Source organism: Sciurus vulgaris, assembly GCF_902686455.1.
Source record: "Sciurus vulgaris genome assembly, chromosome: 8".
Lineage (NCBI taxonomy): Eukaryota > Metazoa > Chordata > Mammalia > Rodentia > Sciuridae > Sciurus > Sciurus vulgaris.
In genome coordinates this window covers 6,558,440-6,576,767 of record NC_136468.1, presented here as the reverse complement: position 1 = coordinate 6,576,767, position 18,328 = coordinate 6,558,440, and the positions used below count along the sequence as shown (strand labels likewise).

At 46.0% G+C, this 18,328-nt stretch overlaps 1 protein-coding gene across 2 annotated transcripts; it reads right to left on the bottom strand.

Annotated features, from left to right (window-relative positions):
• Positions 1 to 1,385: 1,385 nt before the first annotated feature.
• Positions 1,386 to 7,992, bottom strand: LOC306668773 (GTPase IMAP family member 5-like). Of its 2 annotated transcripts, none has more exons than XM_079152511.1 (4): positions 7,750 to 7,992; positions 6,287 to 6,382; positions 3,567 to 3,615; positions 1,386 to 3,029 (listed from the first exon to the last, which is right to left on the bottom strand). In XM_079152511.1, exons 2-4 carry the CDS (start codon positions 6,329 to 6,331, stop codon positions 2,182 to 2,184), a joined length of 942 nt encoding a protein of 313 aa, XP_079008637.1. In that variant the 5' UTR covers positions 6,332 to 6,382; positions 7,750 to 7,992; the 3' UTR covers positions 1,386 to 2,181. The 2 variants fall into 2 exon arrangements, with proteins under 2 accessions (XP_079008637.1, XP_079008638.1); XM_079152512.1 differs by lacking the exon at positions 7,750 to 7,992 and adding an exon at positions 6,518 to 7,233.
• Between the last annotated feature and the right edge of the window lie 10,336 nt (positions 7,993 to 18,328).

Genomic DNA, 18,328 nt, shown 5'->3' with positions numbered 1-18,328 from the left:
TGCAGGGAGGTATGGGGCAGAGGCCAGGAACTGTGCCTCATGCAGTGAAATTAAATAACAGAAACTCACCTCACTAAATAACAGAAAGTTGCTGGGGTTTTAAGCAGGTTGGTGTATCTTAGATCAAATGGCAGAAATGTGGTGGTTGGATATATAAGATGAGGACAGGGATTATGTTAAAGGAAAGGATTCCATAGAGGCAGTCAGGATCTGGGCTGTACCACTAGGAACAGGGATGGAGAGGGGCAGAAGCTATGGGAAACACTCAGGATGGGGTCAATGCAAGGTGGTCACTGACAGCAACAATAGGAAGGAACCAGGGCCTGTCCTGGCCGTCCCTGAAATGCAGCTCCCTCTGCAGCAGTGCCTTTCGGAGTAACAGTGGGTCCATACGGATCTGGATATGCTGACCTTGAAGCCCTCTGGGGGCTCTGGTCCAGCAGACAATGGATGGTCTCATCCTCCCTCTAGGGAAGGTAGTCTGGTCCCAAGAAAGTATCAGGGAGCAGGGCTGCAGGAGGTTGGCCTCCCTCCAGAAGTGTGGATGGCTCATTCCCAGGCCTCCCAGTCTCGACTCAGCCCTCCACTTTTCCCTTGAGCAGGGCTGCCTGGTACCCAGCTGACATGCCCCTCGTGAATTTCCAGGGGATGGGAGTATGCATTAACCCAGGGGCATCTGCAGTAGGAGTGAGCCTTTCCCTAGCCCTTCCTCACACAGGAATGTTTGCCACACAGATTCCTTGGAGTGTGCAGATGTGAGCTGTTCTCTAGGGTCTGCCTCTAACTGGTGATGAAGGACCACAGAGTGCTGCCTTGAAATAGCATTTCCTCTGATCCTATTTGTTAAAGTAATCCAACTAGAAGTGTTTTGCTAATTTCCTAATTGTAAGAGCAAGAGAAGACAAATCTTTTCACTTACTCTGGATGCTGCTTCCTCAAAGGCAGCAGGAGAGCAGGGCAGTTATAACAGATTTAAGGGATGAAAAAGGAATGCAGAGAACTCTTTATCAGTCCAAACGCTTTTAAGTGCAGGTTAAAAGACCTGAAACTCAAATAGTTTACCCTGTTAGGAAATGTATTGGTTAACATAATGGGAAAAGCAGAGACAGGGCAGGCTTCCAGGATGGAGGACTCAGGGGCTGCGTTTTATTCCAGCTCTCTGTTCCACTTGGAAGCATTGCCTTCAAGTTTGAGTTAGTAGCAATGCTACTAACCATAACCAAACCCAACAGGCAGAAGAGAGGCTGGCTCTTGCTGTGGTTCTCCCCTAGGAAGGAGAAATCTCTGGCTGCACCTCCCAAGACTTTTACTCACTTTTCATTGGTTGGCATGGAGTCTCATGAGCATTTCTGAACCAAACGTTGTCAAAGAGAATGGCATTATGTATATGTATGTGTGTGTATGTATGTGCGCATTAGTTGTTGACTGTAGTTTTTAAAAACATTCTTTCCACATTTTTTATTGGTATATTATAGTTGGTACATATGAATGGGGTTTGTTATATGTTCGTACATGCACACAATATAACTATATGATTTGGCCAGTGTCACTCCCCAGCATCCCCCCCTTGCCTCCCATCTCTCGCCTCTGTACGGATCTCCCCATGATTTTTAGGAAATCCACCCCTCACCTTTCTTTTTCTTCTTCCTCTCTAACTTCCACATATGAGAGAAAACATAGGACTCTTGACCTTCTGAGTTTGATTTATTTCATTTAACATGATGGCCTCCAGTTCCATCTATTTTCCAACAAATGCCATCATTTCATTTTTAATTATGGCTGGGCAAAACTCCATTATGTGTATATACCATATTTTCTTTACCCATTCATCCTCTGATGGACATCTAGTCTGGTTCCATAGTTTTGCCATTGTGACTTGTGCTGCTAAGAACATGGGTGTGCACGTATCACTGCAGTAAGATGACTTTGATTCTTCAGGGCAAATACTGAGGGTGGAATAGCTGGGTCATGTGGTGATCCCAGGCATTGTATTTAGACAAAACAGCCCTGTAGCTGAGGATGGAGTTCTGAACCAAACCCGAAGTCTGTAAGGAAGAAGGGGAAAGAGGAGCTGCCTAGACGAGCAGCCCTCTACAGACGTGAGAATAACCTTCTGGCCGGGATACTTAGAGCTGTGAAAACAGGAGGTGATCTATTTTCAAATCCCTACCACACAGAGCATCAGGCCTGATAATATATGATCAGCACGATAAGAGTAAGCAGAAAGCCGCACCAGGTAAGAACGGCACAGACTTCACAAACAGTGCAGCCCCGGCCTGCGAGGAGCGCCCGGACCTTGCGGCGCCGCTCGTCCCGCCGCAGCGCCAGCTTCTGCCTGTGCACGTGCGCCCGCACCTTGGCCAGGAAGAGGTCGTAGGCGTCCCGGGCCGCGGCGCCCGCGCCCGGCCTCAGCCCCTGCGCCTGGAAGAAGAGCTCGTTGCTGAGGAAGCAGCCCTGGCGCTCGCGCTGCAGCCGCTCCACCACCGCCATGAGCCCGGCCAGCTGCCCGCGCTGCTGCTCGCCCGCCGCGCGGTTGTCGAAGGCGCAGTACCTCCAGCCGCACTCGGCCAGCAGCCGGCGCAGGCCCGGGTTGTCCGTGCCGGCCGCGTACTGGTCCAAGGACTCGTCCCCCAGGTCTTCCCCGTGGGTGAAGAGCACGACCGTGTGCCCCATGGCCTCGGCCCCGAACACCTCCTTCACCCTCCTCGCCGCCACGGCGTCCTGGGCCGTGAAGCGCCCCAGCTGGGTGACCAGGAGCAGCACGTGGGGCCCGGGGACAGACAGCTGGTAGCAGTCCGCGATGTTCTTGTAGGTCTCCTGGCTGTGGGCCTCCGCCTCGAAGATGGAGGGCGTGTCGACCACCAGGATGTCCCTCCCATTCCACCTGCCCATCTCCCCCTGGCAGGTCCTGGTCACCGGCCGGGTGGCCAGCCTGGACTCGAAGGCTGGCCGGCAGAGGATGCTGTTTCCCGTGGCGCTTTTCCCGCTGCCTGTTCGGCCCACCAGGAGGATCCTCAGCAGCAGTGATCCTGAGATGAAGCCATCATGAAAATTAACATTCAAGAAGTACTTGGTGAAGAGGAGGAGGAGGACCAGAAGGGGAAAGACCCAGAGGAACCAACACCCTGGACCAATCAGGATGCCATCTGCTCCCATCGCCTCGCACCCACGCGCAGTGGAAACAGAAGACCCGCACAATATTCGTGGGATAAGTTACCCCAGCTGGTCAGAGTCCCAGAAATCATTTCTTTGGGGAGGGCTACGCTTCGCCACCCTTTCCAGAACCTTCCCCGCGCTCAAGCCTGAGGCATGTTGACTCCTTCAGGATGCCCTGAGCTATTCATTCTTTCCTTCCTGCTCCCATCCCTGCCTGGGCTCTGTTTTACAAGAAGCAGGATTTTATCTGCGGAAGCTTGCCCTTGCTAAGGAGAGTGAACGCTAATAGCCTCATTGTTCAATGCCGGGTCACCCTTGCTCTGTGTGGGGTGAGTACAGTCTTGTGCCTGGGAAGCTTGCTCCCCACCCTGTTGAGAAGCACCGGCCCAGGCTGCACTGTACCTCCTTACCTGTGGGGGAGGCGCCTTCTCCGCCCTCCCAAAGGCCTTCTGCTTTTTCCTAGAGAGCAAAACACAAGGAATGGCTTAGGCGGGAGTTGGGCGTAATCCCTGACACAAAACACCACATTTTATTGATGAGGGCATGGAGGCAAAAAGCAGAAACCACCTGCTGAGGTTGCGCACTATTTAACAGATGCGCTGAGACTAAACCCAGGTCTGCTGGCCCTCAGATATTCTCAGCAGGAACCCAGTGAGCTGAAGACCGTCCAGACAGCCCCAGCAGGAAGCACATGCACATCTTCCTCCCATGGCCCATCCTCAGAGTGGGTCATCGTCCCAGAAGACCACAAGTCAGTCCATCCTTTCCTATGGAGCATGTGGCTGTCTGGGTTCCTGGTCTGCCTTTAGGGTCTCGGTGCTGCTACCCAAACTGAAGTTTGTCTGGCAGTTGTCCCCATTCAAGAAACTCACAAAGGCAACTCTCTTCAGTTTCTATGGTGCTTTTCTGATTTGCCTGGGACTGAGCAGGGTCCTCATCAAAGGTCTTTTTGTGCCGAAACTGGGAAAATTCCAGGTAAACCAAATGAGTTGTCCACCCAAGAAGTAGGAGACTGTTGGGGTCCAGGTTGGGGAGAGGAGAAGGAGGCATGCCTAGCATCTGAGGGAAGAGCTGGTGTGTTAGCTCAGACCAGTGCTCCCTGTCCTCTGCACAGTCTTGGACCAGTGGCTGCCTCAGAGGTGTCTCTCCTCAAGTCCACCTTCTCCATGGTCCCTCAGACCCCTGCTCTTGATGCTTTCGTTTTGCCACCACCACCACCACCACCCCGCCACCGCCCACTCCTGTCGGAGGGCCATCCAGGCTGCAGGGAAGAATGAGGCTTCGCTACAAGACCTACCAAAGTGATCTCAGGACCTTGCTGATGCAACGCTTCCAGGTGTTTCCTTGTAACAGGTTTCAGAAGTTATTGCTCAAAATGAGCACCTCATTGAGGAATCTCAGGGTCCATCGTGGGTCAATTGAAAAAAATACTTTCTGGAATAAATGAATTTTCCTGGAGCTCCATGGGATCACACCATAGAAGATTCTATCTAGCCCCTCTACCTATGAAATTATTCAGTGATCACCTTGGCAGTAAACATAAATTAATAAATAACTTTGGATTCATTTTAGCTTAGGTACTAAATGTCAAAATTCAGCTTCTATTAAACACTTCCCTTGTAACTTCTTTGTAACACCTCTGAGGGTAGAGAATAGAGAAATGATAGCAACTTCCTGCCTCCTGGCCTCTGTTCTTCAGCTAGTTGGGTGGAAACTATTCCAGTGGATTTGCAAAGCCTGCCTGTGATGATGCACAGTTCAGGTCTGAGTTACCCAAGCGGAGGAGCCACAGCCTGATCACATGACTCGGGTCTGCTCTTACATCCAAGCTTGCGCTGGCCTTTTGCATGGAAACCGACCCCTGAGTGTTTTTTGTCCCCTGCAGTCCAGGAGACTTTGAAAGTGAGTGTGAAGGTCATTCTGTGTCAGTTTGGCCCAGGCTGTGGCACACGGTGATCTAGTCAGTTATGAACGTAGGTGTTGCCGTGAGGATGTTGTACAGATGTGACATTATGTAAAGATCAGCCTCCATGGCAGGGTGGGCCTCATCCACTCAGTTGGGAAACTGAGTTTTCCCAGGAAAGAAATTCTGCCTCCAGGCTGCAGTGCCCCCTCCAGCTTGGGTCCAGCCTGCCAGCCTACCTGCAGCCTTTTGGGCTCTGCCATTGCCCACAATCACACCAGCCAGGCCCTGGAACTACATCTCTGAACACATCTATCTTATAGGTTCTGTTGCTCTGGAGAAGCTGATGGATGGTCAAAGCTCAATCTCTCTGGAAACCCACAGCCAGAGCAAACCTGAACATAATTTTCAGCCTTGACTGGCTCTTTTTGAGGATAGAAAAAGGGAATATCTTTTGAAGATGCAGCTTCAGGAATCCATGGCAAGCAAGGAAAACAGTACTTTATAGGTATCAGCTCGTCTGCAGTGCTGACGGTTTTGAAATCAAGACACTGACCCACCACCGTGCTGCCCCGATCACCTTGAATGTTGTCTCCAGGGGAGGAGCGAGGAGGGGCTCCTGAGCATCAGAGGAAATGGAAGGTCCCAGGTGACCAGAGAGGTTGTGATAAGGGGCAGAGAAGACCATGTGGAGTGAGTCACAGAAACGGGGTGGAGGAAGGTAGGGGCTGGGAGTCCTAAACTCAGAAAGCTCCAAGGGACCTTGGATGTCTGGCCCTCCTCTCCATCCCTAACTGTGAGGAAGCCAAGACTCCCCCAGACTGCAGACAAAGGGACTCCAAAGAAAGCAGTACAGAGATTTCTCAGAAAATTTGGAATGGACCCACCATTGGACCGCTCCTCAGTTTATACTCAAAGGACTTAAAGTCAGCATACTACAGTCTACAGTAACGAGATCACACCAATGTTTACAGCCGCTCAATTCACAGTAGCTAGATTGTGGAACCAATCGAAATGCCCTTTGATTGATGAATGGATAAAGAAACTGGTATATATACACAATGGAATACTACTCAGCCATAAAGAAGAATAAAAATCATTTAAAAAAAAAAAAAGGACTCCAAAGAGCAGCAGTAGATTCTTCACTATGGTTCCCAGGCGCAAGGAGGGGTAGCCCTATGCCTCACTGCTCCTGGGTCGCTCTGGGTGTCAAGCAGGGGTACTCACATAATTCATATGACATGTTTGGTCAAGTGACTGGTAGCAGGCCATTTCCTCCAACAGTGAGAAGAAGCTTAAATCCCTGCTCTCTCAGAATCCAGCCTGTGCAGGAAAAGTGAAAGCAGGTGAGGAGTCATCCAAGTTTTTCTCCTTTCCTTGTTTGTTTGTTTGTTTTGTTTGTTAGGCTTTTTCCCCTCTCAGATCACAGTGCCGCTTCTCTAGTCAGAACTGCCGTACCTCCAGCTAACATGACTGTCACAGAGAATCTCGCAGGACTCTGCGGGCCCTGGATACCACCGTCACCCACTGCGAAGCTGTGGCTGGGCTGGTCGTCAGCCTGTTCACTCATTCCTCATCCGTCCTTCCATTCATTCATTTAAGAAGGTTCTGTTCTTAAACACCTTCCCTGGACACACATTTCTTGCCCTGGGAGGAAGGTTGGCTCAGTTTGAAGGACAGCGCCACCCTGACTGGGATAGAATCACCTGAGCTGGCTGGGGGTGGGGAGGAGATCTGCCGGCCTCTCAGGAAGCACCCTGCCTGCAGCTTCTCCAGTGCCCAGGCCCAGAAGGTACCCTTGGTGGGGGTCGAAATGGTGGAGGCCACCCTGGGGGGGATGCGACATGGTCTTAAACTGGTGGCTTGGTCAGAAGCAGGTGATCTTACTCTCATTTTCCAAAGTCATCATCATAATAATATTCCCCACTCCCTCGTTGGAGGCTCCGGAAGACCAACGGCCCCCTGTTAGGGAAACGCAAGAAGCAGACATGCTCATGGCTGAGTCCGGGCAACCTCTCTGGAACAAAGCTCTTGCTGCTTGCAACTTCATTCTGGCTATTCAAGTTGTTCTGACTGATTTCCGTTTTAACCTTGTATTTTTTATCAGAAAATAAAGCAAATGTTTCATGTGAGCAGACCACCTGAGTCAGACTCCTGAGATGTCTCTCTCTTTAGAATGGAAATTATTTCTACATATTGAACAATAACAAGAGAAGTAACTGGAAAGAAATGAGATTACAATCAAAGACTGAAGTGACCTGCGGGGCAGGGGGGGTGAGGAGCCAGACACTCTTCCCCCGCCCAGGTGCACCCAGGTAGGGCTCAGCAGCCACCGTGTGCACACGTGAAGTGCTTCACACACCCAAGAAGGAAACGCGTTAGTATCGCCAGAGCACCACCATCGAGCTCACCCCACCCAAAATGTCAGGTTCTGAAAAGCAGAAGACTGGTAATATTTGCAGCTCTCACCTATTTGTGACTTTAGGGTATATAATTCTTTTTTTTTTTTTTTTTTTTTTTTTTTTTTAGGGTATATGATTCTTGATCCTTATTTGGAATAAAGAAAAGATTTAGAAAGATCAAGTGCCTTGCCTGGGTTGGCACATATTGTTACTGGCAGGACTGAGGGAGAGGAAGAGAGGACAGAGAAGACAGGGGGGCACCCAAGGAGAGCAAAGCCAGCCTGTTACCTGGCCAGTGTGACAGGGGCGGCCGGGCCTGGCGGGCCTGCAGAGGTCTCGGAGCAACCCCCTCCTCTCCTAGGCAGCCCCTCTCATTGCTTCCTTGTCTCTTCATGAAAACACAAGAGCAGTGAGGGATGACAACGGGCTCGCAGAGTCTTACCACCGGAGAGAGAAGGGTCGGGTAAGAAAAGAGCGATGTGTGTGCGTCGGCTGGAGGAAAGCGCGTCTCAAAGAAGTATCGCTTCCGTTTCCTTCCCGCCACACCTCTGCAGTGCTTTTCTGCAAAACAAATTCCGTGCCCGAGTTAAGAGATCAGAGACCCAAAGGAGGCCATGAACACGTGTAGCAGGGCTGCTTCCCACGCCAGCCTCCCCGGCGGCCTTGCACCAGCCCGGGCAGACACTGAGCCTCTGCCAGCATTCCTTTTTTTTTTTAAGTACTGCGGTTTGAACCCAGGGCCTGTGCACGCTAGGCAAATGCTATGACACTGAGCTGCATCCCCAGGCCTCATTATTTTGTTTGGAGACAGAGTTTCACTGAGTAGCCCAGGCCGACCTCCAACTTTCCATCCTCCCACCTTGGCCCTCTGAGCTGCTTTCTTCTGTGGAATACTAGATGGCAGCTCTTCAAGTTGACCACAAGAGAAGTAGACACCGCTCTGGGGACATTCTACGGCTCCCTCTTATTTCTCTGCCAAATGTCCTGCCCTCAGTTTACCCACACTACAAGGCTCAGCAGAGGTCCCTGCTCAGACAGACTTCCTTTCACATGCACCAGGGAGATACCCAGTTCCATCCATGATGCATTAGGCAAAGTAACAAGCACCCAGCCAGGGGCTTGGTTAACACCCCCGTCTCCGTACACTGTCTGCCGGGAGCTTCTGTGTGTGGGCTGAGCTGAGGGACCTCTCGAGACCTTCTCAGGGCAGTCGGGCAGAGCTTGACCAGTTACTTGCATGTTTGAGTTCTGGTTAATTTTTTCACAAAAAGAAACTATAAGCAAGAAAGTGGAATACAATTAGTTCTTGGATCCCAGTCTGAAGAGGAGGGCAGAGATAATGCAGCCAGCACCCAAAGCACATTTTGCAAAGAAAACCAGGCTTGACTTCCTAGCCTTCCATATCATTCTGTCACTTAAACTTCTCAAGTGATAGCTATTTTGCAGAATGAGCTGGATGCACACCCACCTGAGAGCAGATGGAAGGGCAGGCTTAAGCTGCAGAAGACAGTCTCTTCTTGCTTTTTAAAATGCTCCCATAGTGCTAATCTCCAGAATCTACAAAGAACTCAAACAACTTTACCAAGAACATAAATAACCCAATCAACAAATGGGCTAAGGAAATGAGCAGACACTTCACAGAAGATCTACAAGCAATCAACAGATATATGAAAAAACGTTCAACATCTCTAGTAATAAAAGAAATGCAAATCAAAACTACCCTAAGATTTCATCTCACCCCTATTAGAATGTCTATTATCAAGAATACAAGCAACAATAGGTGTTGGAGAGAATGTGGGGGAAAAGGTACACTCATACATTGCTGGTGGGGTTGCAAATTGGTGCAGCCACTCTGGAAAGCAGTGTGGAGATTCCTTAGAAAACTTCAAGTGGAACCACCATTTGACCCAGCTATTCCACTCCTTGGCCTAGACCCAAAGGACTTAAAATCAGCATACAACAGTGATGCAGCCACATCAATGTTTATAGCAGCTCATAGATGCCCTTCAATAGATGGATGGATAAAGAAATTGTGGTATATAGACACAATGGAATATTATTCAGTCATAAAGAAGAATAAAATTATGGCTTTTGCAGGTAAATGGATGGAATTGGAGAATATCATGCTATCAAGTGAGATAAGCCAATTCCAAAAAACCAAAGTCCAAATGATTTCTCTGATAAGTGGATGATGATATATAATGGGGGGTGGGAGAGAGGAAAGAATGAAGGATGGATGGATTGTACAGAGGAAAATGAGGGGCGGGGAGGGAGTGGAGGAAAGGAAAAATAACAGAATGAGACAAACATCATTACCCTATGCACATGTATGATTAAGCAAACGGTGTGACTCTACTTGGTGTACAACCAGAGAAACAATAGTTGTACCCCATTTGTGTACAATTAATCTAAATAAATAAATAAATAAATAAATAAATAAATAAATAAAATGCCCTTATATATTTCATTTTTATCAGGGTGGTGGGGTGAAAGGGAAAGATGGCTAAAGATGATCTCTTCTAAAACAAAAATAATTATTTTGGGAAGACATTTATCAGTTCTAGAGAGGCTTGTCATAAATGATTTTGTACCTGAGGCCAACTCATTAGTCCTTTTAGCGTGTGTTTTATGAATACTTGATATACAAGAAGGGGACCTTGCTAAAAGGCATCAGAACCACACCATCCTGGTTAACCCTCCATGGTGGAGGGAAATGTGGAGTTTACCTGTCTTAAGATATACAGTCTATTAATACTCCTGTGTCCAGGGTACCAACAGAAAATGTGGATCTGTATCTGTGACCTCCTGGGCAGTAGAGAAAATGCAAATTGATTGTGGAAAGAATCTGGATTCCATCTTTAGTTCTTGCCCATCCATTTAGGTCAACTAAAGGCCTTTTCTTCTAATCTGCTTTTCATATGCTTAGTTGATTTTTTTTTATATTTAGTTATTTATATTTTTCTTGTTATCTCAAGAAAGCCCTATCTGTTAAAGATACAAATTATCTATATCATATTACACACATTTGTAATTCTTCTCTGTACCCTTTTCTTTCCATATTCAGCGTTCCATGGCTACTTGGGGTTCCTCTTTTTCATCTGGTGTTAATTGATGGAATTCTAGTACTGGCCGTCAAATGGTCTTGCGATATGGGGGTGTATAACTGCTGGTGAAAAGTGGTCAGCAATAATGAAAGGGGGAAATTATTCTTTTCTCCTACAGGTACAGAGAAAAACAGCAAATATTTCCACGAGACCTGTGAGATATCTAGTATTCAAAAATCAAACTCTGGCTTGTGAAAATAACTCTTCCTGTCTGAAAGTCTATGGAATTATGATTGTTTTGCTTCGTACTATGTTTTCTAATAGTGAGACATAAATCGCTCTCTGGTCATCCTTGAAATTATAATATTTTAATACTTATAAGATTTGCAAAGGGAATTGCCAATGTGTCCCCTCTACCACAGGCACGCCTGTGAAAAATAAACCAAAGGACTTGAGAATCTTATTTTATTTAAGCTCACAGTATATTAAGTGAAATAGAATTGTCAACATTGTAAAATGTCCTTGCAAATACCACCCCCTGCTGTTTCACTCTTAAATGTTGTTTGGGGTTTTTTTTCCCTCGGTCTGGAAATTTTAACAAATGTTTTCTTTAGTGTTTTGTGTTTTTAGAAATCTCTCCTTTCCACCTCTTATTTAAAAATATATTACTATGGCCAGACAAAAATCCACACATGAATGCTTATAGAAGCTGTATTCATTGTTGCAAAACCGATGGAAAGACCAAGATATCTTTCAGGAGGCAAACAGAAACTGCGGTCCATCCACAGAATGGAACCATGTTCAGGGCTGCAACAAAATGAGCTAATGAACAAGGCGGAGAGGAAATTGAAGTGCATATTGTTCAGTGAAAGATGCTAAGCCAAGAAGCCTCCCTACTGTGTGATTCCAGTTATGACAATCCAGAGAAGGTGACTCCATGGAGACTTAATAAAATGATCAGTGGTTGCCCGGGTTCTGGGAAGGGAAGGAGACATGAGCAGATGGAGCAAAGGGCATTTTTTAAGGCCATGAAATCATTGGGGCTGACACTGTAGTGGTGGGCACCTGTCACTGTACACATATCACCCCTCCTGTAGTGGCGGGCACCTGTCACCATACACGTCAGATCCCAAAGAATGTGCATCACCAAGAGTGATCCCTACTGTAGAACCGTGGACTTTGAATAGTGACAATACGTCAATATTGATTCATCAATTGCAGCAAATGCACCCCACGAATGTGAGGTATTACTAATAGGAGAAACTGTGGGGGCAGAGGCGAGGTGTCTATGGGAACTCCCTGTACTTCCCACTCAATTTTTTCTGTAAACCTAAAACTTTTTAAAATAAGCCTATTGGTTGTTTTCTCTAAGAGAGGGATGAAAGGAGGTACGTGGGGGTGAAAGGAGGTGGGTAGGGAGAGAGGAGCCAAGATGGGATGAGGAGGGGAGAACTGGGAGAAGAAGAGAGGACAGGCGAGGGAGGGGAAGGACAGGGCAGTGCGCATGCGGTAAGCCCCCTCCCCTCCAAGAACTCACCGTGCGTTAGAGATACAGCGGGTGGCTGGTGTCGTCAAACAGGAACGGTATGAGCGCTGAGAAGAAGTGAAGTGAGTCTCAGACCAGTGTAGCATCCTCATCCTAGCATAAGATGCTGAGGGGCCTTTCCCGCTGCCCTGCACGACTTTTCTGGATCAGCGTGAGGGCTTCTGCTCCCTCATGATTAGCCTAATACTGTTTTCCTTATCGGATTGCTCGGGTTTTTGCTTGGTTTTGAAACTGCCTCTGACTTCTCCACATCTCTCTCTCAGCTGATTCATAAACAGACACATAGATACATCGAAATGTAATAGAGTGGATAGAATATAGATATATAATACATGGTAAAATGTAGAGATATTTTACATGCAAATATATTATGCATAACATATACTAGCAGAGAAATAGAACTCTGAGATTTTGACATCTAAAACTACTTGGGGGGGCTGGGGTTGTGGCTCGGTGGTGGAGCACTTGCCTAGCACTTAGGCCCTGGGTTCGATCCTTAGCACCACAGAAAAATAAATAAACAAAATTATAAAGGTATTGTGTTCATCTATAACTAAAAGATTTTTTTAAAAATGTAAAGAAATACTTGTGAACAGTTACAATATTATTTAATGATACACTGATTAATTAAAAATGTATGACTCCTATACCAATGATTAAAAACTGTTTTAAAAGACAGATATTAAGTCAATAGAGGACAGAAAAACAGAATCATAAAAAATGTTGAGAGGTTTCAAGATGGCGGCCTAGAGGGTGGCTGCATTTCATGTTGCTCCAGGACTCAGGATTCAAAAGAGGAGATATTGAGACGCTTGGGACCAACTCAAAGCAGCCGGGTGACTCTCACCCCCTGGGGAGGCATCCCTGATGGGACGGTGGTCCCGGAACGTAGGAAACTTTGTGAAGTAGAACTACCGGCGAGACGCCCCTCCCCCCACTGGAGCAGTGAACTCGGACAACTGGGAGCGCCGTAAAGGAGGCCGCTGGGCACAGCGCTGGGACTCGGAGCAACCACTGGGGCTCAGGCGGCTGCCCAGGGGAGGAGTGGCGAGGAGAGCTGTGTGGACTCAGGACACCGGGGCCTGCCCTGAGGAGGAGGAGGAGGAGCATGGCCACTTGGATTCGGAGTGACTGCACCAGAGCTACAGGCGGTTGCCAGAGGAGAAGCCGCGCGGCGAGCTGTTTGGACTCAGGGCAACTGCTTCTGAACACCGGGGCCTGCCCTGAGGACGAGGAGGAGGAAGAGGAGCGCGGCCGCTTGGATTCGGGGTGACTACACCAGAGCTACAGGCGGTTGCCAGAGAAGGGGCTGCGTGGCGAGCTGTATGGACTCAGACCACTTCTGAACCCCGGGGCCTGCCCGGAGGAGTAGGAGGAGGAGGAGGAGCGCGGCAGGTCCTTTGGACTCACAGTGACTGCATTAGCGCTCCAGGCGGCTGCTCAGAGGAGAAGGCGAGTGGTGAGTTGTTTGGACTTAAAGTGACAGCTCCTGAGCACAGGGGGGCTGCCTGGAGGAGAAGCGTGGTGGGACGCTTGGTCTTGAGTGGCCGCACCAGAGCTCCGGGCGGTTGCCCAGAGGACCCGTGCTGCGGGTCACGTGGACTCAGAGCCACTCAGAGTGACCGCTCCTGAACACCCGGGGGGTTATCTGGAGAAGGAGGAGGAACGGGGAGGGTCACTTCGACTAGAAGTGGTTGATTGCCCAGGGCTACGGGTGGTTGGTGGAGGTGGAGGCACGCAGTGAGTTTCTTGGACTCCTAGTGACTGCACCGGAATACTGGGCGGCTGTCCGGAGGAAGAGGCGTGTGGCGGGTCTCTGGGATTCATAGCGATTGTACAGGGCCCCAGGTGGCTGCTCAGAGGAGGGGCCGCATAGCCAGGCTATTGGGCGCAGAGCAGGGTCCCAGGATCTAGGAGGCTTCTTGGTGGAAGAGCCGCACAGAGACAGGCTTAGGGCGGAGTGAAGGTTCCAGGCCTGCGGGCAGATTCTCTGAGGAAGGGCAGCCTAAGGAGAGTCATCTGCAAAGGGTGAGGCTCCCAGGCCCAGGAGGTAGGACCGGGCCCCTGGGAACTTTGCAGAGGAAGGCAGCCCAGCCCAGGCGGTAGCTGTAAATTGAGGGGAACCTCTAGGAGGGAACTGACCAGCGAGACCTCCCCACCGGGTGAGTCTTCCCTGCTGGGTGAGGTTTCCCCACAAGGACGGTAAAACCAGAGACACAGGCCCAAACAGGCCTTGCCTCAGCCCGCAGCCTAGGTCCCCTTTGGATGACCATTGGTCAACAAGTGGAGGCACCTCTGCCCACTAGCAGGGATTATACCCCACCTGAAGGCCACCACTCCTAGAGAGGCAGCTTCCTTGTGGAGCACCGCATTATCAACTTCCTCCAAGACTTCAGCCTACTGAAGGCTAAGGGGGGATATATATAGAAATCTTCAGGGACATTGTAAGTCAATAGAGGAAATCTGCAATATCTCAGCGGTCCTCTGATACCTGAACAATATGAGAAAACAAGGAAAGAAAATGCTGCAAACAAATCTAGATGTTACATCAATAAAACCCAGTGACAGCATGGCAGAAGAAATGACAGAAAAGGAGTTCAGAATGTACATAATTAAAATGATCAGAGAAGCAAACGATGAGATGGAAGAGCAAATGCACGCACTGAATGATGAGATGAAAGAGCAAATGCAAGCATTGATTGATCGCACCAATCGACAGTTAAAAGAGCAAATACAGGAAGCAAAAGATCATTTCAATAAAGAGTTAGAGATATTGAAAAAAAACCAAACAGAAATCCTTGACATGAAGGAAACAATAAACCAAATTAAGAACTCCATAGAAAGCATATCCAATAGGATAGAACACCTGGAAGACAGAACCTCAAACATTGAAGACAAAATATTTAACCTTGAAAACAAAGTTGAACAAACAGAGAAGATGGTAAGAAATCATGAACAGGATCTACAAGAACTATGGGATATCATGAAAAGGCCAAATTTAAGAATTATTGGGATTGAGGAAGGCCTAGAGAAACAAGCCAAAGGAATGAACAACCTATTCAATGAAATAATATCAGAAAATTTCCCAAATCTCAAGAATGAAATGGAAAATCAAGTTCAAGAGGCTTATAGGACTCCAAATACACAAAATTACAACAGACCCACACCAAGGCACATTATAATGAAAATACCGAACATACAAAATAAAGACAGAATTTTAAAGGCTGTGAGAGAAAAGAACCAAATTACATTCAGGGGGAAACCAATACGCATATCAGCAGATTTTTCAATCCAGACCCTAAAAGCTAGAAGGGCCTGGAACAACATTTTTCAAGCCCTGAAAGAAAATGGATGCCAACCAAGAATCTTATACCCAGCAAAACTTACTTTCAAATTTGACGATGGAATAAAATCCTTCCATGATAAACAAAAGCTAAAAGAATTTACAAAAAGAAAGCCAGCATTACAGAACATTCTCAGCAAAATATTCCATGAGGAAGAGATGAAAAACAAAGAAGCAAATCAGCAAAGGGAGGAATTGTCAAATAAAGGAGGAAACAAGTTGTGTCAAACAAATAAATAAATAAAATTTAAAAAATGAACCAAATGACCGGGAAAACAAATCATATCTCAATAATAACCCTGAATGTTAATGGCCTGAATTCATCAATCAAAAGACATAGACTGGCAGATTGGATTAAAAAGAAGGATCCAACAATATGTTGCCTGCAAGAGACTCACCTCATAGAAAAAGATACCCATAGACTGAAGGTGAAAGGATGGGGAAAAACATACCATGCGCATGGACTCAGCAAAAAAGCTGGAGTATCCATCCTCATTTCAGATAATGTGGACTTCAAGCCAAAGTTAGTCAGAAGGGATAAAGAAGGTCATTTCATACTGCTTAAGGGAAGCATAAATCAGCAAGATATAACAATCATAAACATCTATGCCCCAAACAGTGGCTCATCCATGTATGCCAAACAAATCCTTCTCAATTTCAGAAACCAAATAGACCATAACACAATAATACTAGGTGATTTTAACACGCCTCTCTCACCACTGGACAGATCTTCCAGACAAAAATTGAACAAAGAAAGCATAGATCTCAATAACACAATCAATAATTTAGACTTAACGGACATTTATAGAATATACCATCCAACCAAGAGCGAATACACTTTCTTCTCAGCAGCACATGGATCCTTCTCTAAAATAGACCATATATTATGCCACAAAGCTAATGTTAGCAAATACAAGAAGATAGAGACACTACCATGTATTCTATCAGATCATAATGGATTGAAGTTAGAAATAAATGAAAGAGTAAAACACAGAAACTATTCCAACATCTGGAGATTAAACAATATGCTATTATATGATGAATGGATAACAGAAGATATTAGGAAGGAAATTAAAAAATTCTTAGAGGTAAATGAGAACAAAGAAACATCATACCAAAATCTCTGGGACACTATGAAAGCAGTACTTAGAGGGAAATTTATTTCCTGGAGCGCATTTAATAAAAGAAGTAAAACTCAACAAATAAACGACCTAACACTACAGCTCAAAGCCCTAGAAAAAGAAGAACAGAACAGCACCAAAAGTAGTAGAAGACAGGAAATAGTTAAACTCAGAGGTGAAATCAATGAAATTGAAACAAAAGAAACAATACAAAAAATTGACAAAATAAATAGTTGGTTCTTCGAAAAAATAAACAAAATTGATAAACCTTTAGCCACGCTAACAAAGAGAAGACGAGAGAAAACCCAAATCACTAAAATTCGGAATGAACAAGGAAATATCACAACAGACAGGATTGAAATACAAAACATAATTAGAAGCTATTTTGAAAATCTATACTCCAACAAAATAGAAAATTTTGAAGGCATCAACAGGTTTCTAGAGACATATGAATTGCCTAAACTGAACGAGGAGGACATAAACAATTTAAATAGACCAATTTCAAGTACTGAAATAGAAGAAGTCATCAAAAGCCTACCAACAAAGAAAAGTCCGGGACCAGATGGGTTCTCAGCCGAGTTCTACAAAACCTTTAAAGAAGAGCTCATTCCAATACTTCTCAAAGTATTCCATAAAATAGAAGAGGAGGGAACCCTCCCAAACTCATTCTATGAAGCCAATATCACCCTGATACCTAAACCAGACAGAGACTCATCAAGGAAAGAAAATTTCAGACCAATATCCTTAATGAACATCGATGCAAAAATTCTCAACAAAATTTTAGCAAATCGCATACAAAAACATATTAAAAAGATAATGCACCATGATCAAGTTGGTTTCATCCCAGGGATGCAAAGTTGGTTCAACATCAGGAAATCAATAAACGTAATTAACCACATTAATAGACTTAAAGTCAAGAATCACATGATTATTTCAATAGATGCAGGAAAAAGCATTTGATAAAATACAGCACCCCTTCATGCTCAAAACACTAGAAAAAATAGGGATAGTGGGAACATTCCTTAACATTGTAAAGGCCATTTATGCTAAGCCCATGGCTAATATCATTCTAAATGGTGAAAAACTGAAAGCATTCCCCCTAAAAACTGGAACAAGGCAGGGATGTCCTCTTTCACCACTTCTATTCAACATCATTCTTGAGACTCTGGCCAGAGCAATTAGACAAACCAAAGAAATTAAAGGGATACGAATTGGAAAAGAAGAACTCAAACTATCCCTGTTCGCTGATGACATGATTATATATTTAGAGGAACCTGGAAATTCCACCAGAAAACTCTTAGAACTCATAAGTGAATTCAGTAAAGTAGCAGGTTACAAGATCAATGCCCATAAATCCAACGCATTTTTATACATAAGTGATGAATCTTCAGAAAGAGAAATTAGGAAAACTACCCCATTCACAATAGCCTCGAAAAAAATAAAATACTTGGGAATCAATCTCACAAAAGAGGTGAAAGACCTCTACAATGAGAACTATACAACACTAAAGAAAGAAATTAAAGAACACCTTAGAAGATGGAAAGATCTTCCATGTTCTTGGATAGGAAGAATTAATATTGTCAAAATGGCCATACTACCTAAAGTGCTATACAAATTCAATGCAATTCCAATTAAAATCCCAATGATGTACCTTACAGAAATAGAGCAAGCAATTATGAAATTCATCTGGAAGAATAAGAAACCCAGAATAGCTAAAGCAATCCTTAGCAGGAAGAGTGAAACAGGGGGTATTGCAATACCAGATCTTCAACTCTACTACAAAGCAATAGTAACAAAAACGGCATGGTATTGG